The sequence below is a fragment of the Agelaius phoeniceus genome, chromosome 1, assembly GCF_051311805.1.
Source record: "Agelaius phoeniceus isolate bAgePho1 chromosome 1, bAgePho1.hap1, whole genome shotgun sequence".
Taxonomy (NCBI): Eukaryota; Metazoa; Chordata; class Aves; order Passeriformes; family Icteridae; genus Agelaius; species Agelaius phoeniceus.
The window spans coordinates 129777781-129804178 of NC_135265.1; the positions used below are offsets into that span (position 1 = coordinate 129777781).

At 38.3% G+C, this 26398-nt stretch overlaps 1 protein-coding gene across 1 annotated transcript; it reads right to left on the reverse strand.

Moving 5' to 3' along the window:
* Window positions 1–618: 618 nt before the first annotated feature.
* Window positions 619–26398, reverse strand: DCAF13 (DDB1 and CUL4 associated factor 13). Its single transcript, XM_054639551.2, has 11 exons — window positions 26241–26398; window positions 25043–25242; window positions 22811–22918; window positions 20985–21074; window positions 19940–20095; window positions 19159–19236; window positions 15206–15288; window positions 13127–13291; window positions 9883–10018; window positions 1959–2122; window positions 619–1175 (listed from the first exon to the last, which is right to left on the reverse strand). Exons 1-11 carry the CDS (start codon window positions 26308–26310, stop codon window positions 1088–1090), a joined length of 1338 nt encoding a protein of 445 aa, XP_054495526.1. The 5' UTR covers window positions 26311–26398; the 3' UTR covers window positions 619–1087.

Genomic DNA, 26398 nt, shown 5'->3' on the forward strand with positions numbered 1-26398 from the left:
GCATAAGCTCAGGGTAAGGGGAGTGTCATTACACACTCTAGTGTTAAGACTTAAAAAGAGCTTTTTGTAGAGGTGATGTTAAGCAATTACAGTTATTACATATCTCATATCTCTCTTCAGTCTAGACAGCCTAGTTTAATTCCAGCAGAGTTTTCTCATCACCTTGGCAACTTCAATAAAAGGCTGTTTATTGCATGGGAAGAGAAACAGGGTGTTTCCCAGGCAAACTGTAAAGGAACTTTGGAATACAAATACCTTTTAAAGTGTGAAACTTCCATTTTTCTTCTATAAATGTAAAATAGAAAGCTTATAATAAATCTCATCCAAAGGAGTTTCTGTGGTTTATAAAATATATGTAATTTTTAAATCCAGATTTTGCAAGTTTTAAAGAGAAAAAAATTATTCAACTAAGTAATTATAAATATTAGCAACTTAACAGTCTGAAGTTTGGTCAGCTTATATAACAATTGTTAGAAAGACAGAGCAAAACTATAAATATTTACAGATGTCTGAAAATCCTGTTAAATTTCTTTCTGGATAAAAGAAAAATAATACATTGTACTGTAAGAAGTATAATGCAGACATTAAGAATAATCAGTTGAAATAATCAAAATCCAGTCCATTGCTTAATGTCACTTTATTAAATTTGTTTAAATAAATTTTTTTAAAAAGGACAGCATAAGGACAATAATTTTTGTAACTCTATATGGAGCAGGTTTTTTTGCTTTGGCAAGTATTAACCTATTTTATCCCTTTTTTGTAGTAACAGTACCAAGGAATAGAACTGGAATTACAGATATTTTCCACCAAGTTATTTGCTTGTATCAAAAGGGTCAAACTCCACTGCAATATGCAGTGTTGGGCCAGTAACATCAGACAAATGGCAAAAAAATATTACAGGGAAAATTCTCATAACTACTCAAAACAGATGTTGACTTAAGAAGTCAGAGGATGAACAAACTTGGAAGAAAAGTCAGGTTTCTGGAACCACATGCTGTCTTAGCAAAGTCCATCAAATTTTGTACAGTGTATTATTTTAATAGTGACATTTTTCTTTCATTGTGGCATTTTGTACATGTGAAAACAATTATTTCACTACTGCCACAATATGCTTCTTCCTCTCTGGCACGAAGGGCACGGATCCTGGCTTGCTGTGCTTACGACGATTCAGTTCCCTAGAAACAAAACAGAAAAATGAAACTCAGTAGTCAGCACAAATGTTTAAGAAATCCTGTCTTCCTCCTCAAGCTACTGATGAAGTCATCCTACAAAGAAAGCCAAAAAAGTTAAGAATTGCTCTGTTTCTAATAACCAAAAGCCATATACTAATTTGGGAAAAAGGACCATCCCTTTTGAAAATAACTTTAAAGCTGGCTAATTTAGAAAGGTTTCAAATTAGCCTTTCTTTGGGAGCTCAGCTTGGTTTTCATGTTAACACAATCAGCTGCTCAAGTTTGTGGAGTTTTTAGCTAATAAATATGACTATTACCCGCCACTTTACTGTTAATTCAACAGCCATAGCAAAGTACATCACCTTCTACTCCTAGAAATTCCAACATGGCAATGATCCAGGTGGTATGAAACACTCATCCTGGAATCTGGCATTATCAAAAAAACCAAAACCAGAAACCCATGAAAAGCCAAACAAAAACCAAAAAACCCTCCACACACCCTGTAACAGTCCATCCTATTTCCACTGCAATGGGGCACCATGTCACGCTTAACTCAGCACTGTGGCTCTTTCCAACATGGCATCTGTTGCCATGTCTTCACTGTACTTCTGGGAAGCAGCCAGCCCTCACTGCCACTGGCACTCATCTGCGTTTTCCTTAGAATCAATCCAGTAGCTCATGATCCCTCATTGAGATGCTCAAAGGAGCTCTATCACTCCCACAGGCCACAGCAGGGATGGGTTTTATTTAGAGGAAGAGAAAGTGAAGGCAAAGAGGAGCACGCACTTGCGGCGCCGAGCCTCCCTCATGATGCGCTGCTCCTTGATCTGGCAGTAGATGCTCTTGGGCAGGTGCCGGTGCTGAGCTATGCGCCGGATCTGGGGGTGGAACTGGAACTTCTCCTTCAGCTTCTGATTGTAATTCATGGCTGCCTTCTCTCGGGGTGCAAGCTGCAGGGAAAATAACACAGACAAGCACGTTATAAAGGAACAGGGATTTACCTCCTCTACAAAATAAAATTTTAACTTTTCATTCAAATGGCTTCTTTCTAGTAAATTCCTCCAGAATACAGGAAGGTAAGTATTAAAAACCCTAAAATTCCAACAATATCCCAATGCTCAAACACAAAATGTTATCATTTTAAAGCTGAGTGAAGTAACCAAATTTAATTCCAGAGAATCAGATTTTAATGTGCTGTAGAGTGACAAATGAGAACCTAAATAGCTGACAGTAAACACTCTTTGATTAGTCTTTCCTAACCTCGGATGACAACCAACTTTCCCTGTAAAACAAAGATTTTCAGGCATTTTAATCACTAGGCAGTGTAATTAAAAATGCTGTAGAGGAACTGCCCTCATGAACAGCTTTACAGAAAGCTCTTCAGGTGGCCTGAATCTTACCCAGCTTCCCTGATCCCTTGGGAAGCACAAAGCACGGATCAGATTTCAAGTATTCGCTTGACTATATAGCACACAGAGAGCTCCGACTTTCTTCAAGCAGCTAAAAAAGTCTTGGTATCACAACCACATGAAATACAGGTGAGCTGGTATTGCCATAAAATACTAATTTTCAATTCATGTTTAAAATTCTGTCCAAGCCACCATCAACAACACCAAAAGTAAGAAACATGTTCTCTTGACAGTCCATCTACAGAAGATTTCTTTTTTTCAACTAGGCTTTTTCCCTCTGGTTCTAATGTCTATTTATCAAAAAGAAAAAAATGTGTTTCCTGTGGTTTTGTTTAAAGCATGAATTGCTTCATGAGCAACCTCTATGTATTTTGGATTTACTTGGATCTTTGGGAATTTGAGCTGCATTTCAGTCTAGTGAGTTTTCATATAAATATAAAATCTGTTAATATAAATTTAATATGATTTTAATCCCATCCACTTTTTCCTAACCTCCTGCCCAAACTCTGTAACTCCAATACTTCAGATATCTTAAAAACCCTTCATATTTTCCATTAAACCATGGCACCAGTCTTTTGCCATCCCACATTTATGTCACAGTACTATCTCCACCTAAACCATTAAAAGTAGAACAATAGTTCATGCAACTACTATTTATTCAGCTTTGCAAATGACTCGGTGTCACTAACTTCTCACTTTCCAGAAAAGACAAACTGATTCTAACAAAAAAAAAATAAAAATAAAAAAGCAGTAACAAAACCAACAACTTTATTACACACACAATTGGAAATTTCACTTACAATATAATGAGACACATGATTTCCCCCCCCCTTGAAATCAGCAATTGGCTACTTATTCTCCACTCTGGAGATCACTTTTGTGTGTGCCTTCTGGTAGAATTTTTCATGAATTCTGAATAAATAATTATCACACTCAGATGATTTTGGTCCAGAATACCATAAATGGTCTGAAAACAAGTATTAAAAAATTACCCCAAAGGAGCTTCTGATTTGGGACATTAAGGAAACCAGGTATCAGATACAGAGTTGCTCATGGCTCAAAAAATTCTTATTCAAACATCAGAGATACATGATGCTCTTAACCTGTTTGTCCACACCCTCTTGTTCATAAAATCCAAATCCTTCTGCTTTACTTACACTCATTGTGGCCTCTGAAATTGAGTATATTTTACAGTCTTAGCTCACTAAAGTTACCCTCCCCCTTTTACTGAAATTCCTTCTTGTGAGCCAGCCTGTGAATAGCTGGTTCACTCTCAGTAAATCCCAGGTGTTCCCACTTTGCAGAAAACTGCCAACATAATCCAAATTAAAGAGCTTTATTTTAATTAAATGCAATGATTTTTCTTTAATTTTAGAAGAGCAAATTGCTGCCTATTTAGTATAACCTTGATGATTCTACAGACAAGAGGTGATTCTGTAAATTAAAAATACATCCAGGACATCTTATTTTAAAAAATAATATAGATTAAGAGATGGTGGAGCCTGACTCCATTTTTATGGGTAATGTGGTATAGAGAAAGGGACACAGCTGGTGACTTTCCACCCAACTACCAGATGCCAGCGGCCAATACACCCGGCTGTGCCAAGTGCACCCTCATCCACACAATGGGAAAAGAAAATGTTGCAGTAATGACAAGTTTCCTTCATGAGAGGTAGCAGATAGCCAAGAAAGCACATTGCAATAATGCACTGAATTCCAGCTTTCTCTTGTAAGTCACTTTATGAAGTTCAGTGTGAACAGCTCAAGAGAACTGTGTTACTTCCCATTCTGATTTGGGCTGGAGAAGGTGCACAGCAGGATTAGAGATTTCATTTATAGGGACTAGAACACTCTCCAATTTAATATATGTAATAAATTAGGATTTATGTGACATCATGAGGGGAAGACATAGTTAAAGGTGATATGACTGTTTTTTCCTATGTTCAAATAATGAATGCGCAATTTCTTTCCTACACGAGAAAAATGAAGATTATGTGGCAGAAACACATCTGATTTGTGTCCCTTACACAGGAGAACTTCACAGCAAATACTTAGGGTGAAAAAAGGGAGAAAGAACTCTTAAATGCAACCAAGTTGTCAGCAATAGGAAAATGCCTCTTCGAGTAAACTGCCCATGCCTCTTCTCCTCCCTCTTGATGACATAGACTGCTTATTTTTCCATCTAAGCAGAAGGAAAGTAAGCATTTTTGCAGAGCCCTGATTAGAAGCTAAAACCACCCTTAAAAAATTCTTCTCTTCAAGAGGGCTGTATTTAAAACTCCACACTATTAAGACTTCTGTAATTCAGCATGAGAATATGAAATGAATGTTTATCTGTCCTCTTCAGGTTGCCCTTCTAGGATAGGGCAGGCAAGAGCACAGATGCAATATATTTTTAGAATCCAGATATATCCCAGCAATTTTCTACACCATAGCTTGTCTTTATTTATTTTTCTATTGCTCTGCGGAAAACACCTTCTAAATTTATAGCCATGAAGTTCATTATTCATTCTTTCCTGGACCAAAAATTTTGATCTCTTTACATCTAAATGGATGACAAAAGCAAAAAACCAGAAAGGTAATGTAGGGCAATGTAGATGTTAAGAGCATAAAATCATAGCTACAGGGCTGAAGTTGCAGGTGCACTGAATCACCAACTGAAAATCACTATGAAAAGAATGCCATGACCCACAGTGTCTGGTACTGCTTGTTATCAGCATTATCTCAGAAAATGGAACCACATACTAGAAACAGACTGAAAGGATAAACAATTGCTTAAGACAGTTTGGAGTGCTCCTGCTAATGCACTTTGCTAGATCAAAACCAAGACTTCCAACAGCACTTTCTCCTCTCTCTACTAGCCCATACTCAAAATCTGCTATTTCTGCATTTTTTAAGAAAGCAGTAAACCTATGCTCCACTACTGTTCACTCATTCATCAATAGTTTCACTAAAATTCTAAGCATCCTAACACACTGCTCTGTACTAATTCATAAAAGTAACAGAGACAAAATTTTGCAGCTGTTACTCACAGAAGTTACTAAGAATTCACACTCTAAGAAGTGCAGGTATAGTTTCTTTTTTAATGTGGCAGACTGAAGAGCAATACAGCTTCTACAAGTTTAACTGATGGTTCATTACTTTCAGTACAATTTGGAGAAACCCAGTCTATCCCTTTTTTTCTGTCAATTACATTAATTGTACACTATTAACTGAAATCCACTATATTACTGCTGCTTTTTCAGCCTTTCCACTCAGACCAGGCTCAATTTTCCTCCTCAAAAGTCAAAATCATTTTCCTTTTCATAAATCCCAAACTTCTTCAAAAGCACAGGTTAAATAAGCATCAAACATACTTAACAAGCCATATATTATGTATTTGAACAGTCTAGAGTTTCCCAAGTCTTAACTGAGTCTTTTGCTTCTGGGCATGCTGAGATAGATGCTCATTGCTTTAAAAATAACACCTGTTACATCCTATTTAATAATACATACTAATCAATTGATGAAAATTTATTAAAAGCTAAATGTAGAAAATTATTTTGAAGCAACCTCTGCAGTAGCTCCAACACAGGTATTTGGGTTTTGTTACCCCTACATAAAACCTGTGCAGACTTAATTGTCAGTGGAGTAGAGACACAAGATGCCTCTGGCTCCTCCAGAAACTTTTCTTCTTTCTTTCATGTTTCACTGATTTTGAGTAATGAGTGCAGTGCCAAATACATTAAAACCCAAAAGAAACATGCATGTCAGAACTGATGACTGCTTGGGTACAGCTCAGAAAGTACAACTTTCCAACTGGATAAATGTTCACCAGCCACAACATGAGTATTACATATTCACTATAACTTCTTTTGAACTCAGCAATGTGAAAAAACAACTAAGTACTCACCAAAGGAAAAAAACCAAAGTTTGATTACTATTTTTCTTTCTCAGTCAGGATGTTGATTTTTACCCACCCCTGGCACAAAAAATATCCATCTTAAAATACAATGTATTGCAAGATTTTAGCATTATATCAGAAATACAGTGACCTTTGGATGAGTCATTCAAAAAAATCTTCTCAGCAAAGAAAAACAGCAGACCAAGCAACTAAGCATTTAAGACATATTTTGACACTTCTGACAGAATTACTGAATGTTCAGCTTTGAATATTCAAAACATTCAAAAAATAGCCACAGACTGTGGAATGACTGGACACTTATAAAATAAGCAAGCATATGTCTGTGAAGATAAGAACACCAACACTCTAAAAAAGAAGCAGATACTAAAAAAACATCAGTGGAACCGGCTAAATAGCCATTAACAGTTGCATTCTTAAGAATCACAGGAACTACCAGGCTGGATCAAACAGGGATTCGCACTGAATCCAAGCAGCATTCCCAAGATATATCCAAGAGCCTGATAAGCCATGAGGACTCCTGAGTCCTATTAGCTACAATTGCTCTCTAAACATCTGAAAAATAAAACTACATAGTGCTTCTAAAAAAATTTTAATCAACTATAGCCACTTCAGACAGCTTCAAATTCTGTGTCTTGCTAAATTCATGGCTTCAACAACACCATGCTTGAACACATTACCACATAAGATACTGAGGTGTGAAATGTTCTTTTCTCATTATAATGTAATTCTTCACAAATTCTTCTCTGTTCTGTGAAGTGAGAGCAATTTTTCTATGCCCCTTTTAAGTTCTTCCTGTATTTCTAAATAGTTTTGCCTCTTAAGATGACTTTTTGATGTTGCGAGGTGTTTTCTCTAAGATAGGATGATAAATTATGGGAGGATTTTCACTTCTGACAGTAAAAAAAACCGCAACCAACCAAAAAAAAAAAAAAAAAACCAGAAAAAAAATCCCCCTGAGAATAATTTAAAAAACAGGGAAAAAATCAAATAATAAACCACATATCCCTTGACCTGTGTCATAGATAGCTATTGATTTGGTTCTCTTGGGAGCCGACAGCCCAAGTGCTGTGACAGAAACACACACCCTTACAGACGTTACAAAAACTTCACTGGAATGATCCCACAAGAGCAGAACCATATTGTGGGTGCAGCCCCCAAGGGCCACATCAAGCAACAACACTGTACTCACAAGGGAAAACAGCAAAGGCTGTTTTTTGTAGGACTCCTGTAAGGTCAAGGAACACAAGAGTATTAACGTGCAGACCATATCCAATAGCCAGTAGTCACATCTAAGTACTGTCTTTTTTTAGGCCCATCCATGGCCAGTTTTCACTGACACCAATACTACAGAAAAGAGCAGAATGTCATTTACCAGTCTGTGTTCTGAGCACTTAAACAACAGCTAAGTTGTCCTTTTGGTATGCAACATTTCTGCAATGTAGGAGTAGCTGTGCTTGCCTATTACTTCCCAGAGTCAATTATCCTTACTCTTTCATAACAAAAGCAGCCAATGCCATCTAGTAGTAGTCAGTGCAGTGAACTTTTTGTTCACATCTGAAAATATCAGGAACGCTTCTACACAAAAATTATATTTGTGACATTCTTTTTACCCACTTGTCCTTCACATGAAGGGCTCAGAGTAAAGATGAACATCAAAAATACCAGACAATTCTGTTACAGAACAGCATCTTAGAGAAACATCATGATCTCTTGCTAAAAATATAGTGAGCAAATGGAGAAAGCGTCAGTTAATATAATAAAATTAGGTGAAAAGGGTGTTGCCATGGGCATACGGATATAACAGAAGGAACACAGACAATATTTCTATCCAACACTGCACTATCTAAACAAATTCAACATGAACATTAAATCCAAAAGTAAAGTCTCAAAATAAGCAACTATGGAATTGATAATTAAGTCTTTGACTAAAGCACCAATGGGAAAATACCAATAATCAATGCAGAAGAGCAGGGGAAAAAAAAAGAAAAAAAAAGTATCCATTAAAAAATTAAAATAAAAAAATTCAATGTAAACAGTCATTTGTAATCAGAATTACTGCAGAGACCACAAAGCTGTGCAGTTTTTTTATCTACTGCTCTGTAGCAAAACTGGGAATACTAACAGGACTTCCCAATACCTATGGTAGGCCATGGCTAAAGATATACATGTTATTTTAACTGTGCTACTCCACATCCAGTGCTTCAGAGAGCACAGCAGTCCATGAATTATCCTGTGTCCAGTGTAGCCCAAAGTACTCCTCCACTCCCTCCACCTGCCACCTCTCCCAGCTCTGTTTCACTTCCCTCCTACAGATAATTCAAGTTGATGGAGCTTCAGGTAATCACAAGCAGTCCTAGACATCAGTATGCAAGAGATCCAGCATCTCAGCTGTACCACATTCTTCCCTGAATCACAGCTTCCCTTTCCTCTCCCCACAACCTTTCACAAGACCAAGCAGAAACTCCCCCAGACATTATCTGACAGCTCTGCTGATGGGCTAAGAAAAGGCAATCTAAGCACCTCCAAAATACCATAACAATATAAAGCTACATAAAGGGATTACTCCCAACACACAAAGTGCCAAATTCATTCTCCAAAGTCACTCAATACTTTGACTCAACTGTGCAGATGAATCTATGCAATTGGTAACTGAAAGGGAACATTTGGGCTTTGTCTGTACACAAACATTTGAACAAGTATAACAGAGAAGTCTTCCCTAATGAGGCTGGTGATCGTTCACACTAGGAACACCCCGACCAAACAGACTTACACTGAATTAAGCAGACTTCAGATAGCACCCTAGTTTTCCCACTTGGTATCTGAGAGTTACAAAGGTTAACAACAATCTCGGTGTCAAACTACACATCAGTGCAAAGCCTACTTTACAATACATATGCTTATCATAGCATGATTTTTTTTAATATACTTTTTTTTTAACAAACTGCATGAATGAATACGAACTAATCACATTCCAGTCAAAATGTTTAAAAGTAGTGACTCTAAACTTCAACAGAATTACTTAAGTATGGCTAAACAGAATTTATTACCTTTTTCCCAGTGGTAAAGGATGAATTCTAACCATTAGCACACACGTAAAAAATTTAATTCTAGTTTAGATAGAACTGATAATTATTGTTAACATTAAACAAGACCAAAAGAAGTCATCTTGTATAGCAATAATGAGGCATCTCATTTTCTTCTTATTATTATAAGCTGCAGTAAATGCAATGAGCTGTACTGCACACGTCAATCTACAAATTAAACACAAATGTCATAATATTATTTTATAGCTTCCCTACATAAACAAGTTTTAAAAGTTAAAACGGCTAACTGGTTGCAATAATAACAAAAACCCCCAAGCATCTTGTGATAACAAAAAGCAAAATGCAACTCTTACCACTCCCAGTTTTTCAGAGGCATTAGCTTTCCACAGGCGAATATTCATCTCATCCGAGCCACACAGAATGTATTTGTTATCTGAAGTCCATTTTACAGTGATGACGTGCTGCATTCGTTTGGTATGATAAACCTCCCTAGAGCAGAGACACATTTTTAAATTATCTATCATCACTTTTCTCACCATTACCTTTCAAATAGCACAGAGCATTCTGTTCAAGGCAAAATATTTTTGCATTTTCTTGCTGTTGTTTTTAAAAAAATCTGACCTTTTTAAACACTGCTGATCTTACCTTTCTATAGATAGAGATTCAAAAAAAGTGTGATAGATTGATAAAGGACTACCTAGGATAAGATGTTTTTTAAATAAGTGCTTTCACAGAAACCATAGTACTGAGTTAAATAATAACAACTCTTTTTTGCAAATCATGCTAAGGGTATACAATATGAAATCCATACTGTTCCTGAAATAATTTTGATTAATATGCTTTTACATTGAGAGTATTACAGAATGGGAATGCAGAAAAATAGGCGCCAAAGAATCTAACACCAAACAGCAACGAAACACCTCCCAGCTGTCCATTTATGATATGGCAGTGGATTTGCTACTCTTCATTGTGATTTCCCTCCTTTATCCAAAAACGGACTCCATTTCTTTTTTAATTTCTGCTGATCAGACTCCTGCTCAACAAGTGCTGTTGAAAAATGTTTCTGCATGCTGCATTTAAACCAATATTTAGGTTAAACTTTTGTCTAAACTTTTGTTAAATTTGTCTAATTTTTAGATGTATCAAACAAGTTTATTCTTTTATTTCTGCTATAAAAATAAAGGACTAAATACACTTTTTTGGGAATTCTAGTTATTTATTAGCATTCTGAATTAGCATTCTGAAAAGAAGGAAGAAGTAAGGTCTATTTATTGTCTACCAATAGTCATTCCTTTGATGCATCAGTCATGCACTACAGCTTATTTTCTTTCTTCCATTCAGTTATTTTTGCAAGGAAAACCCAAGTAATAATGTAAAAGAAACACAGAAGCAACAGCTATTCAAGTAATGTGGAGAAACTTGACTGGGGTTGAGCTGAAATGGTTGCAAGAAAAGTAATCAATATATCAGAATAAATAAGCTTTAGTAGACTTAATCACCTCTTCATTCACCAGCAAGCAATACTCTACAAGAACAACTATGTGGAAGACTAAGCACAACTACCATCAGAAAACATTAATACTCACATCGGCTTTTCACTGTTTAATGGCATGTGTGCACATCTGCACTTTCACAACAACTTCTGTGTTTTACTTTCCTTCTGCCACATGACTCAGTAACAAAGCTTTTCTTCACCCACCTTTGGGGAACTAAGTCATTTTCATTTTCATACTTTGAATTTGCAGCCTTTGCCTATCCTGTGGCTGTCATCACAAGGTATTAAATGTCATTTTTCAGGGACAGGAAAAACAGAAAACATGGCCAAATAACCTGGATCTGTCATTTAGAAGTTTGCACAGAAATACAGTTCTGTCTGCTAAGCATTTACTAAATTTAATCAACTTCATAAAAAACCTTATTTCTTAGGGCTAAACAATTTCACTATTTGAATTTTCATTTAAAAATAAAATAGAAAGCAATTGCAGTTAGGAGTTTTTCAGACTGGGAGGACATCAGAAGTAAAAACTAGAATAGCACCAGGATCCTTATTTACAGTTATTCCTAACTGCCCTCTCAGTTTTCCAAGCAGGATCAGATCTTCTCTTTAGAGACTTTCTCCATTCTGTGAGATTAAAATGAACTGTGCAATTCTAAAGAAGCCCAGCTTCTAAAAAAATTTAAGTGTACCAGAACACTCTAATCAGCTTACATGAGGCAAAATTTTTCATTTGTAAAGCTTCTCCTCACTAGATTTATGGCTACAACACAAAAGTGGGAAAAATGTGGACAAAGAAAAACCCCTTCCACAGGCCTTGGCAACAATCTGCTAAAATGTGAAATAAAGCCTTTTAGTGTTGTGCTATGGGGTCTGAAAACTTCTCTCTAGTGATGTGTGTTAACTTTACATATCACCACTTCCGTGAACATTCTTAATTCATACAAAGAAGCTGCTAACCATATTGTTTAATAATGCAAGTCAGAAAAAACTCCCAAACCTACAAAGAAACTGCACCATCTAATCACATTTAAAGTATTATTGCAAGACAAAAAGAACATGAAAACTATCAGCAGATTAGATACAGAGGGAATGTAAATAGCCCCTCCCACTATTTAATGCAGCATAGGAGCACAAACAGTTACTCAGCATGCACAATTTCATCAATCAATAATAAAAATATACTCCTTCACCAAACCAGTATTTCAACGTTTTCAGCCTCAAACCACCTAGAACTTGACTCAGTAACAACCTTCTGGGAGGACAAGGCTGGAGAGAGGAAGTCAAGCAGAAGTAAAATAAAATTAAGAATAAAGAAAAAGGAGGAAGAACTGACAAGAAAGAATAATGAAGGCAGGTTTATGAAGATCAAATGATACCAGAAAGATCAGATAACTTGCCCCAGTTTTCATGAAACTGAAAGAAAACAAAAAAATAATGGAGACACAGTAGATTCAATCTGAACTCAAGCAAAATATTTAATATACTGACTTATGAAACCTTACATGAAAAACAAACTCCACGTGAATTGTATTCAAAGCACTGTATTACAAATCAAAACCAGGTTAACAAAATATGAACAAAAGGTAGTAAATGCACTGAAATAGATCACAAAAGGGTCCCAAACTGATCCTCAGGAATTCATACAGCAATCTATTTTACAAAATGTCTTCAGCAATCATTCACACAGGATGAAGACAATCCCTAGGAAACCAAATGCTCCAATGCTGTAATACATGGCAAACTCAAGTGGTGACAAAAACAGAACAAAGCAACCTAAAATCACTAAAGATGCATCAACAGGGAAATCAAATGGGATTCACCATGGTAAAATACAAATGACATGAACACAGTAATCCACTCTAATTACACCTCCATATTGTGGAAGAACTGCTACTTGTTAAATAGTTCAACTCTTGATCCATACTCCAGAACTAAGTCAACTACACAGCCTGTCAGTTTCAAACTACCAACAGAATAAGATTTCAACACTCACAGGAAGCAAATGCCCCAATGAAGATGTTAATGAATGAATCAGTAATTTTGAGGATTTGGAAGGAAGTCACTGGAATGAAGAGAGAGAAAGGTGTGAAACTACTCACCTGCTGTGACCTTTGTCTACAGGAAAAATGCGGATGGACTTATCAAAGCTGGCAGACACAAATTCTTTGCCAGTGGGTGAATAATCCACATCAAGGACAGCAGACACATGATCCATGTGCACCATCACAGGTGATTCAAGAAAGCGCATATCAAAAGTATATAAGCTTTAAAATAAATACATCACTAGCTTAGTATCAGAACAAGTCCTAAGTAAAGAGTACATTTTACATAAACCACACTTAAGGATAGAGCCATACTGCAGAGGGAACTCCTTAAAACAGCTCATAATATGTGAAAAGAAAGAAAATGGCTTTGTTTAGGGTTTGGAAGAAGCTTGTTAATCAAAGGATCTAGTTATTGGATCAGGTTTCTTGCTCCCTATCAAAGGACAGATAGGCTCCACTTCACCATCTGTCCATGGGTCAGATTGCAGGCATCACACTGGCCTCCTTTACTCCATCTTCCCATGTAAGTATGCACCCTGAACTTGTAAAAGCACCTCTCAATCATTACAGAAAGCCCGTCAGTTCTGAAAGGTTTCCTAATATTCCCCTGCTGTGAACTCCTAGTAATTCAGAGTCTACTGTAAAGTTCCATTTGGTTGGCATCCTTTCTTACTGCCTAATTATCTTAGGCAGACAAGTGCAAGGAAAGCTTGGTGTAGCAAGTCTAGGAGTGCAGGGAAAGCTTGGTCCTTACCCATGGAGATGCTAGTTCAGCAGAGCACACTATCCATAGAAAAACATGGAAGGCAGGTGTTTTATGTTAAAAGTAAACAGTCAGCTGCTGGACCACAGCTGGTTTGCTCTTAAGGACTTGAAAGCTCAGATAAAGCCTACCTCTACTCCCTCTGAATAAAGAAGCCAGGCATAATCAATATGCAGATCATCAAATAAGCATATGTGAATTACAGACAATGCATTTTTTGGAACCTGATTAAGATATACCATTTAGTAGGACTATTATGTTAAAAAAGTTTAATTCAACAGATTTCTCACCTACCTTTCTGCAGATGAATGCATAACTGAAATTAAATATATCTTACTGAATACTATAATGGTGATTATTGCTTTTTCCTTCTAAATTCCCCAAGTATGCAGCATCTTATTCAAAATTGCTACTCCATATAACCAGCAAATACTTGCATATGCATTGTTGATGTGTGCATTTGCCTTTGCATACTAAATGCTTCAGGCTACAAGAGAACAGTTGTCCCTAACAAAAACAGCTATAATTTTTAGTTTAGCAAGAGGAAGAAAAAAAAATTGAAAAAACCCAAACCAGCCAAAAACCAAATTCATAAACAAAAACCTCAAACTTATAAACAAACAGATTAGGTAGTCTAATAGTTTTACCATAACATAAATACAAGAAAAACAGCACATTGAATATAACACCACTTTCAAGGTCTGAGCCAGATTCCATTTCCTTAGAAAAACAGCCTTAAGATAAGTGATAAAATTCCTATGTTCTAGAAGAAAACAGTGATCTATTGTTAGATCACTGACTTCCTGGAAAAAAGGATATGGAGCATATTTGCAATGGCCTAGTTTTGAAGAGACAGCTTTTTCAATATCAGATTAGCTGTTCATATGAATAGTATTGTTGAAAAGTAAAAAACTGCTCTGAGACATTGAAAGGATAAGTACTGCAGTCTCCAGAACTGTCTCACAAAAGATTATTTTTTTTAAGAAATGTTCTCATGAAAATAACTGATCAGTACAATGTATCAAGCTTCACAAGAGCTGGCAAGAAAATAAACACTTATATTGCCTCAGACTGGACCAATGGTACTTATTTTCCAGGGCCTATCTCAAGTTATACTTGCATTCAGCTGCATTTATTCTAAGTTACACTGCTTTTTACCCCCCAGGTACTGAGACACACAGAGTGGCAGTCTACCATCAATTCATATTTCTTAAAATCAGTATTCCTATAATTCTCTAGATTGTAAAGCAATCCAAATTTAGAGTTTGAGTAGTCTTTTAAAAATTTATTTTAGCACAATCATAAATAACCAAGATACAGATGAAAAATATAATCTGTCCAGGATTATCAAAAATCAAGGTTACACTTACTTGTAATCTTCATTGGCTGCAGTAAAATTGAAAGCTTCCATAGGGTTCCAACACAGTGTATTTGTCCTCATGTTCAAGATAACCTGAAATATATTTACACATTGCTACCTTGTTAAAGGCAGTAAAATACTCAGTGCAGTTCAAAACTTCCTACATTCCCAAAGACAAGGACTTAGTAGACAGATAATTATGGCAGAGGAATAGTACATGACAGAATGTTTCCTCAGCAGTGTTAGAAGTAAAACCCAAGAACCTCCTGTCCCTCATTACATACTTCTGCTTTGGGCTACAGAACAATTAAATTTTCCTCTGTAAATCACCTTAGAATCAAATTCATCTAAGTGGTCATTTAACATGGCAACCTGTTAGTAGTCAACAAGTAAATCTGGAACTTCCAAAAAATTTCACTTCTCTGTCCTATTTACAGGAACCTTTAGTTAAGTAATCTATAGACACACCTAATTAAATGGTTATTTCAAGGGACATAGTCATTAATTGAAGCTGTGAACCAACATTTGCAAAGCAATTGTAACATGTTTATGTTCTCCCAGTTATTACTCCTTCATTATTTTATGTCTAAAATTGCAGTTCACCAATTCTCCTGGCCAGCTGCCATTTCTTGTGGAAGTGCCAAGCAATGCACACACAAGTTACTGTGTTGTCAGGTACTCAGCACTCTCACTGTACCAGCAGTGAATCATTCCTCACACATTTGTAAGATTTGCTTGCTGCTTGTAAGCATATGGCCAACAAAGAGGCCAGCTGGCCCTGAAGTGGGAGGAAGGCAGCTGATAACAGATTAATAAAACCCTTCTGCTTTCTAACTGCAGACTAGACAAGAAGCACTAGCAAGCTGTATGTTGGATGTCCCCACCTTGGAGGACAGCTGGGCCCCTGTGGGACAAGGCAAGGCAGGGACAAAGTCATCTGACACATCAGACACTGCAGCTTTGGCTTCTGCTGAGTCTGAGAGGAACTTCCAACCATTTACTTGAAAATAAGAGCTATACAGGATGCCTGACACAAAGTGGATGTGTAATTACAGAGCAACTGATTAACAAACTGAACAACTCTATAAACAGGATTTTCTACAATGCTCCAGGCCAGCTATAATCCTACTTAAAAATCCTGAAATTTGTTTAACGGTATGGTATTCAAATCTCATTTTTATTCTTGGCTTACTACACTGAACACCATAAATTTACACACCTATTTCAGACTATAGTTGTACAATTATAACCCTTACGGTAATGAACACAGTCTCAAAACAAGTTAAGTGATGATTTTACTGAACATCCCTCCAAAAGATTGCAATGAATGTGTGTCTATTCCTGTAATTCTCATTCTCCCTAAATCCTCATTCCCTAGGTGACACCATCCTGTTCATTATAAAGTCTGTGCTGCAGAACACTGCTTATTTTCAGGAACTGCATGCAAGCAGAAGGGAATGTAACCATCAGATCTCTACAGTGACTCTAGTTTAAAAAGCAGACACTGAGATGTCCTCTGTTTACTCTAATGCGACAACTAGAATTTGCTCAGATTTCAGTATTGTTCTAGTTATAAAACTTGCACAAAACTGGGAAGTTAATAATCAAGGACTGTTCTTTATTCCTTCCTGGTACAAGTTTACCAGCCACTGCAAAATGAGCACACAATCAATGTTAGCCCATCATATCTATAAGTACTTTAAGTCATTTTATAAAATAACTTCAATATTGCTAAAAATCCAGCTCTTTCAAACGGAGTCAAGTCCTGTCATGCTCCGAATCTCTATTTTTACACCAAAATTTACAAGCCTTCAGTTGACTTCAGCAGTGGCTTTTGGAATTAAAATAGTACCTAAGAAATGAGATTGTATCTACAGTTCTAGCATTAGGTTTAGTAACAACTATATAAGGCAACCTGGGCTGGAAGTGATTTAAGTTGCTGTAAATACATTAATAATGGCATTTCAGAACTATCTAAACCCATGCCAGAGCCATTTTTAACTATTTTTAACCTATTGTACATCTTCTTAGAAAATTGGTAAGTTTAAGTCCCCATTAAGACAAGTCAAAATTGTGAAGTACCTGAAGACTTGGTTCTCTGGGTTTAATTATTTTAACTGTGAACAGTTGCTTACAAAGAATGTCAGTCTGGAAATGCTGACATTATTTTAGTATAGAAACATTACCCAAATAATTAACCTGTCTTCCCTTACTATCAGCAAGGTTTTTGGTTGAGATGAACACCTAAGAATGTAACAAGCAAGAGAAAACACAGCTCCTGTCAGCTGTTAAAATGCTAAAGTCTATCTTTACAACACCCTAAGCTTTCCTGATCCCACAGGTTGCACAAGAATGACTTTTAAAGTGTACCAATTCCTATCAAAACATTTTCCTCTTGTCTCTCAACAGAATTGCTTTCATTCATCTTTCCCAGCTTTTTTTAGACTAGTTCTTCCTTTGAACCTAGGTAGCATCTCACTATCTCATCCCTCCCTTTCTAAAACTAAAGGCTTTGAAATCCACACTCAGGACAAACGGGCAACAGTGTGAGAATTGTGTGAATAGGAATGCATGTGTGATGTACTCCTATTTCCATTCATGAAGGGACTGCCACTGAGTTCCAACTGCTCTGCTGATCAAATTCCAGGAATGCAGCAGTGCCAGAAACCAATGCCCATACATAAGTATGGTAACATTAATAAGCAAAACCAATCCCTTAGGAGTTCCAAAGTTCTTAGCTCTCAATGCAAAAATGGACATTTCACCTCCTCTCCACAGGAGAATTATCCCTATCTCAGGAGGAAACCCAGTACTGTGCCCATGGAAGCAAGGAAGTCCTAACCAGTGTTTTATTCCTACAGCATGAAATGCATCTCAGCATGCTGCTTACATGAGATACACATACACAAACATGTGTGCACAGTCTACAGTAATTCTATATCCACACGTATGTACAGTCATATATTTAGCATATATACATAAGTAAAACTCTGTTAGATTCAAACTTAGTTCACGAAGGATCCAACTGCATCTTTTGACCAGATGCTGCAGCTCTACAGCACTGGCTGGGTTCATTTCAACATTCAGGTCTTTAGCTGGCATCACTGACAAGTTTCTATAAGCACTGCCTCAGTGGCCCAAATGAAACTTCACTAACAATTATTGGGGCACAGGGAGAGAAAGAAACACTGTTATGCCAACAACATTCCTTTTTATAACTAAGTACCATTTTAATGTTGTAGTGTGCATCAGCTCAATGACACCGCAGGCAGTATGTAACACTGAGTGCATACTCGCAAGCCAGAATATTGTATTTCAAGAAGAACATAGTTAAAATCGATCTGGGGCTTAGAACTACTGAACTTGATTGAGGTTTGATAGGTGTGTATGAATTACCAGCCTCTTATCTAAATAAATACAAATATTCTGTTAAATAGGAATCTTTAGGTCATCAGTATGTTCCACATATAAATATTATTTTGATTATACTGCAAAGGATTTCTGAATGTTTATGGTGGATGTATAGGGAAGGGTTTATCTCCCTTTGAAAGAAAAACACCTTTTCAAATACAGAGCAAGGCTCTCCAGTGGTGAAGTTAGCTTGTTTCCTTCTGGTAAGGAAGAGAAAAAAAAATTTAAAAAAAAAAATCACACATACATAGACAGAATGCAATACAGGAACATAAAGTTCTTATTGTGAAATTGCTGTCAGGTCAGGCACTTGATCAAGAATTACAACAGAGTGAGCATGACAGCCTGTCTGGATGCAGAAGAAGGCCCTTCTAACTCTGCATTGTTTAAATCCCAACGTTAATTCAAACTCAGAAGACTCAGACAATGAAAACTCAGTTAACTCAGATTTCAGAGCTTCCCATTCTCTACTGTCACCAACAGTTACATGCTATTAACATATTCAGTATGATTATTAGCACCAGTAATTAATCTTAAAAAGAAAAATATTACCTTCTTTAATGGAGTTGATTTTCTGATATCATACAGCACAATATTTCTGTCAGAAGCACAGCTTCCCAAAAGGTAAGTCTGAAAAAAAAAAAACAAACCCAAAACCAGTGTGTATGGTCTTCTGAATACTTCTAGAGTGTGGTTAATAGCTTACATCAAATACCTAAGCTGTTTCACAAAGCTGGTCTTTTTCAGTCAAGGAAATACCTTCATCAATTTTTCTGTGCAGCTAATTACCCAGCACAAAGATTTTAAATAGCTTTCCCTGTAAGATCCAGAATCCATGCAGCGCCCTCTACTTTAAAACTAACAGACAATTCCTCATAAACACTTTTTCTGTGAGCACAGCCCAGTCAAGGGGTATAACAGAAGTGCTGTAAAAGATCAAATGCAATTGTTTTGCTGTGGGAAGAGTGAGAAGTCTCAGTCACGGGGAGCAGAATACTGGAACAGATGAACTGGCAGCTCCTCAGCCACTTAACTGCTACACTGCATGACTGAGGTACTAGGTATGTTGTTGTTGTGGGCAGAGTGGAGACTGCTCTGCTTTTGTTTCTCCTCTCCCACACTAGCAGAGACAAAAGAGAGGAAGAAAAAATTGTATGGTACTACATTCCAAAATAATATAACCATCAAAATCTATATATGCATCTCTTTACATATTCCATTAAAACATAAAATCTAAATTTGGAAGAAAAAAAATCAAGATGGTGTAAACAGAGTTTACATTTCATATTGTTCAAGAAAAATACTAATTTCCAATAAATTACATAATCATTACCTCAATGGGATTAAATTTTACACTGCTTATGCTATCAAAACCCCAAGTCAGAGAACACTTGGGGCTTGTCCTTTGTTCATCCCAAATGTCCACTTGATGGCCACAGGTAGCAAAAACAGGCTCCTTCCAGTGGTGATCAATTCCCGTATACACTGTCTTTAAGGGAAAATAACAAAAAACAAAGCAAAAATTTAAAAACCCAATTGTATGCATAAATACTCAATTATGTTCTGTTAGGGAAAAAAAAAAATCAACAAATCTTTGCATGTGGAGTCTCACATGGTTTTTCTCATTTATATTACTGAAAATTAAGTCACCATTGCTACTAGAAACTAAACTTTATCAGATGTACCCATGCCAGTAGGCAAGCTTTCTTTTCCATTTAAGGTGCATGTATGCATTTTTTGGTAATTTACAATGGAGTTGGCACTAAAGGCATATTTACAAAATCCTGGCTCGTTTTAGAGCAAATGAAAAATTTAAGAGCGCAACTGTATTTTCAGTAGGGACTTGAACGGATTTCACAGACATTACAATAACTAAAGAGTTTCAAACCATCAATTTGAAAAAAGCATTTAACGTTTTTCTTAACACAAGCTTATCATAAATTCAAAGTGCCAAAATATCTATTTTTAGATTGCTTTTGTCAATAAGGAAGATGTAAAGTTAGTATTTTGTATTGAATGGCTGTGAGATTGGTATGAAAAGTAACTTATTTAATGCAGACTAAGCACTGACAACACACATCTGAAGAGACTACAGAGAAATGTGGCCAGTTTGCAGGAAAGGGATAATTAGTACAGACAGAGCTAAGCAGTCTCTGGTGGCATTCCAGGAGTCCTTTCTGGTTACATGTAAAGTAAGTGCAATAAAAACATGAAGATACTTTAAAAATGCCACAATAAAACTTGATGCCAGCAAATTACAACCCATTATGATAATAGGTGATATCAAATTATTTCTCTCTCCTTCAAAAGCTAGATAAGAAATTATTCAAACTTAATTCAAAAGAGGTGTGGGAAAATCAAAACTCCTATTTTACTACCTTTCCAAGAATTGTATGAACAGGTTCTTCTTCTTCTCCATATTCTGGGCTCTCCATTTTCCACTGCTTTATGGTTTTGTCATCACCAACCTGGAAATATTGGAGAATTTATGTAATGTTTTATGTAAATATATTCTCTTTTATTTTGCTAGATGAGCTTTGCAATTAAATACAGGCATCCTTTCAAAAAAATATTCTGTGATATACACACATGCTTCCTCCTGTTTATTTTTTGTTCCATTTTATATCTCCAAGCTACAGATTAGCTCTCCTGGTCATAACATGTCATTAGAACATGTACATGGTCAGGCTGCAGTGAACATTCTTCACAGCAGCCCACCTGGCACTGTATTTTTGATGAAAAAAACATCAGGGCTGAAAAAAACATTTGGGCTGAAACAGCCCTGATACAGCCCCCAAGCCTTGGCTGTGCATTTCCCCCTGCTCCCACTCTGTCTCCATCATCCCTGCCTCACCCACCAGCAACAGGCTTGGGGTGGGCAGCAGACTGGGAGGGGACACGGGCATGACAGATGTCCTGAACTGGCCATAGGAGTATTCCATACCCCAGAACAATGCTCTGCAATAAAAGCTGCAGTACTGGGAGCAGAAAGAGGAGGTGGGGGCTGCTCAGAGATTGTCTGGGGATCTGTCGGCTTCTGAGAGCCGGCGATGGATTCCCAGTTTGTTGCTTGTTTCCCACCACCACCTTTCCTTCACCAATTCCATTGTCCATCTTGATTCACAAGGCTTTTCCAATTTCCAATATAGATAGCTGAATAGGAAAAAGGTGAGCTGGAATGATGGCTATTTTGTAAGGCTAAATTTTGTGGTTTTTAAACTGCAAATTATCTTCTGGAAGTGACTTTGGTGAGCCTGTAATCAGTTAAAAGGCACTTTCCACCTCAGTTGCTCTGGTTGCCTGCTCCAAATTTTGTTCTACCTCTTGCACTAATGCCAGCACAAGCTTTTGCAGGGCTGTGCAGTGACCTGGATCATGAAAAAAAAAGGCCTAAAAAAATGTTAGCTTTACAAGTTTATCCTCCCCTCCCTGACTGCACTATTACTATTTCTCTCCCTCTCTCAATTTTCAGGCAGACATTTCAAAAGGGGAGTAACTAACTTGGAGTCACTTAGGATTTTTTACTGTGACTTTCCCTATATCCTAACTACTGTCCCTGTGACCTAGTCTATACCTTAGAAAAAATAAATATACTGTAGTGAAAATGGCTCTTCTATGACCAGTTTAAACAAAGCATAACCTCAGGACACTCCCTGTTTTCAAAAACAGTTCTTGTTGTGTTATCTCAGAACCGTTTTAATGCCAACAGGAAGACATACTATTTCCAAGCAGTTTACATGCAACTGAATCTGTTGTGGTTTTTTATGAATCAATAAAGCTTTTTTCACCTGGAATGGTCTTAACTTAATCAGATTACTTTTAATCATAGTATATGCAAATGGTTACTTTTTTACATGGAATATGCGTATGCAAATGGTTACTTTTTAACTTTTTTAAGTCTTGCAATGAGCTACTACTACTTTACTACTTTAACAAAAACTAGTTTACTGGAGTTTTAATTACAAGACCATGTGTTAGCTCTTTGCTCATATTTATCTCTTCCATGCTCTTGAATGATATCCATATCCCAACATCAGAAAAAACTTCATCCTAAATAGAACTGTCAGGTTCACCAACACATTTAATAAGTGCATTCATACAATATTTAAATGTTCTATGGCAGAGAGCAAGCTTCTCAGTGGAAAACAGGTGGTGAGCAGGTACTCTGTGCTGCTGCACTGCTAAGGAGCCACATAATACTCACAGTGAAGAATGACGTGCCACAGAAACGGGCACACATGCCTCGAACAAAGCCTTCGTGGGCTTGTATCGTGCGGATACACTGTCGTTTGGTCAAGTTCCAAATCTTAACCTGATAAAAACAAAAAGCAAATATTCTGTAAGCTTTCCACAGCTGCAGTTCAGTATTCAAGTACAAGAGACCACACATGTTGTAATGAAATGGCAGAGTTGGCTTGGACACCGGTCAGATTTTATCATGTTAAAAAAGAATTATTTCTTTCTTGAAAAATAATTTTAGAAGTGAGGCTCTTTTGTTCCTACACTCCCCCCTGACCTAAGCTGTATACTTTCTGCATTTTGCACTCCCATGTTTTTGAACTAGAATTCTTGCTAAAAAACAGCAGCAGTTATAAAATTAGAAAAAAAATACCCTTTTAAAGACAAAAACACAAAGAAATTTGGAATCAACAGAATTTTTTCTGTCCGGTTGCTGTACTACATTGTCTATAGATGTCCACCTCTCACAGAGGTTTCTGTTTAAAAGCTTTTGGGCTCATTTAAAAACCAACAACAAAGAAATGGAGTTCACTTTTTATATTTTTATGTATTTACAGTACCCTGTACTTGACTTGCTCTATCAGTGAATAAGAAATTTGGGTAAGAACTTTCATAGAAATTTGTTCCACTTTCTCTGAAAAGGTTAACCTCCCTTATACAACTGCATGACATGAGCACTTTCTATAAAAAGCAGAAAGCAGCCAACTGCCTAGAAGACCTTTAACCTGCCCTTGATTATCTTTAAAGTATTCAAGTACTATCAAATGAGCAATGTAAGGGTGAGAAAAGACAGGTAATTCAGAAAAGACAGGTAGTTTTTTCGGCCACTAGTTCCACTAGTCCTTGATTGCTATTTATAATAGTTATGTAAAACAATAAAATATATATATATACATAGGGTTAGCCTTTTTTAGGCAATAGGAAACCCTGCTATTCCAAAAAATTTTTGGCTGTATGCCCTTTCACCTTAGCTAATCTGGCAGTTTAACTTCTTTAGGGAAAGCCACATAATACTCACAGTGGCTCTTTAGGGAAAATCCCAACGTGTATTGGGTTTGCACAGCCAGGTTTTGGTAGTGGGAGTCTACAGGGGTGGCTTCTCTGAGAAGCTGCTGGAATCTTCCTCCACATCCAACAGAGCCAATGCCAGCCAGCTCCCACACAGACCCACCCCTGGCCAAGGCCAAGCTAATAAGAAATGGTGGTAACAACTCTATGATAACACATTTAAAAAGGAATAAAAGTAACTGCACTCAGAGAAGAGAGGGGCAAGAATACATGAGAGGAATAACTGCAGACACCAAGGTGAAGGAAGAAGGAGGAGGAAGAATGAGGTTCCTCTGAGCCTCTTGTGAAGACCATGGTGAGGCAGCAGGGCCCCTGGTGCTCATGGAGGAGGTTAATGGGAGTGCAGAGATCCACCTGCAACTGTGGAGAAGACCGAGACCAGATGCACCCAAAGCAGGCTGTGATCCATGGCAAGCCCTTGCTGGAGCAGTCTCCTGGCAGGGACCTCAGAACCCATGGAGAGAGGAGCCTACACTGGAGCAGGTTTCCCAGGACTTGTGACCCTGTGGGGGCCCATCCTGGAGCAGCCTCCTCTTGAAGGACTACACAATGTGGAACAGCCACCAACAGCAGCAATTCATGAAAAGCTGCAGTCTGTGGAAAGGACTCACACTGTAGAAGGACATGGAGAACTGTCTCCCATGGGAGGGACCATGGTGGAGCAGCAGAGCATCTCCTCTCCCTGAGTAGAGGCAGGAACAACTTGTAATGAACTGACTGTAACCCCCTTTCCTTGTGCTGATAGGGAGAAGGGAGAGCCTGGGGAAGGAGGGAGGGGTGGGGGGAAGGTAATTTTAAGGTCTTATTTTACTTCTCATTATTTTGTTCTGAGTTTGTTAATATTAAATTCAATTATTAACCCCGTGTTCAGTCTGTTTTGTCCTCGGTGGTAATAGGTGGGTGATCCCTCCCTGTCCTTATCTTGGCCCATGAACCTTTCACTACAGTCTGTCTCCCAGGTTTGTCTCCCATGTACAGTGGCAGAGTAATAGAGCAGCAAAACTGCGTGAGGTTGGAGGTAACATGCTGAACAGAGGCAGAAAAGTAAGGTGTGACCAAACCAACCAAACAACCCAACAAAACACAAAAGAGAAAAAAAACATGTGTTTGTTGTGGTTTGCAAGCTTACCTCCCCATCACAGGCTCCAGACAGCACAGTAGACAAACTTTTTGGATGTTTGGCCATGCAATTAACTCCATCTCTGTGGCCATCAAGTGAACTAAGAAAGGGTTTTGCAAACACACGTTCTAGCTTTGTGGCATTCAGAGCTCTTACGTACTCTCGTGCAACCTCAAATGGATGCAATGCAGGGTCATAGTTCCTTGGAACTGCAACAGAAAGAACACACATTAGAAACCCACGCTGGAGCAGGTCCAGAGGAGAGATGAGCAGAGGGATGAACTACCTCTCCCATGAGGAAAGGCTGAAAGAGCTGGGGTTGTTCAGCCTGGAGAAGAGACAGCTCAGAGCAGACCCCACTGTGGCCTTTCAGTATTTAAAGGGGGCTGTGAGAAAGATGGGGACAGACTTTTTAGATGGTCTATTATGATATGACGATGAGTAACAGTTTTAAACTTAAAGAGGGTAAATTTAGACTAGATTAGAGGGTAAATTTAGACTAGTAAGAAGTGTTTTACAATGAGATGGCACATGCCCCATCAATGCTCTGAGCAGCCTGATCTAGCTGAACATGTCCCTGTTCACCACAGGGCAGGGTGTGGGGGGTTGGACTGGATAACCTTTAGAGCTCCCTTCCAACCGACAAAACTCTATTATTCTATGAGTAAAATCAACACAATTTTTGGCAGTTTAAATAATGATTGTACAAGAAGCAGAACTCCATATACCAGGAATTGAACAGCATTAAGTGCAAAAAACTGAAAAGGGTAATCTAGGAAATACTAAGCGCAATCTCGGGGTACCAAATCAGTGATTAAACCGCCAGCCCCCACTCCTGCTCTGACGCCGCTTCCAGACCAGGCTCTGGAAGCTCCAGGCTCTGCCACCCCGATGGGAGCTCCCGGCAGCCGCCGCCCGGGCCACAGCAAGGCAAGTTCAGCCCCGCAGAGGCCCCGCACGCGAATCCCCGCCTGGGAGCGGCACCCGCGGGGAGAGCTCCCGGTGCCCGCAAGGAGGGAAGCCCAAAGCCCCTGCCCGAGCTCTCCGACTCTCGCTGCTAGTGGTCAGCGGCGGAGGGGAAGGGACCGGAGCGGAGCGCGGACGACGGGCGCTCGAACGCCTTCCCGGGCCGCCGGCCTCATCCCTTCCGGGCGGGCCGGGCCGGGCCGGGCCGGGCGCCAAGGGCCGGTGCCGGAGCCGCACTCACCGCGCTGCAGGTCCAGCTTGGTCTCCCTCACGTAGTCATCGGGGTTGCGGCTCAGCACCTTCACCCGCATCGCGCCGCGCCGGCACCGCGTGCCCACGTGACCGGATGCGCCGCGCGGGCCGTTCTCGCGCGAGGCCACGAGCCTCGCCGCGGCCCCG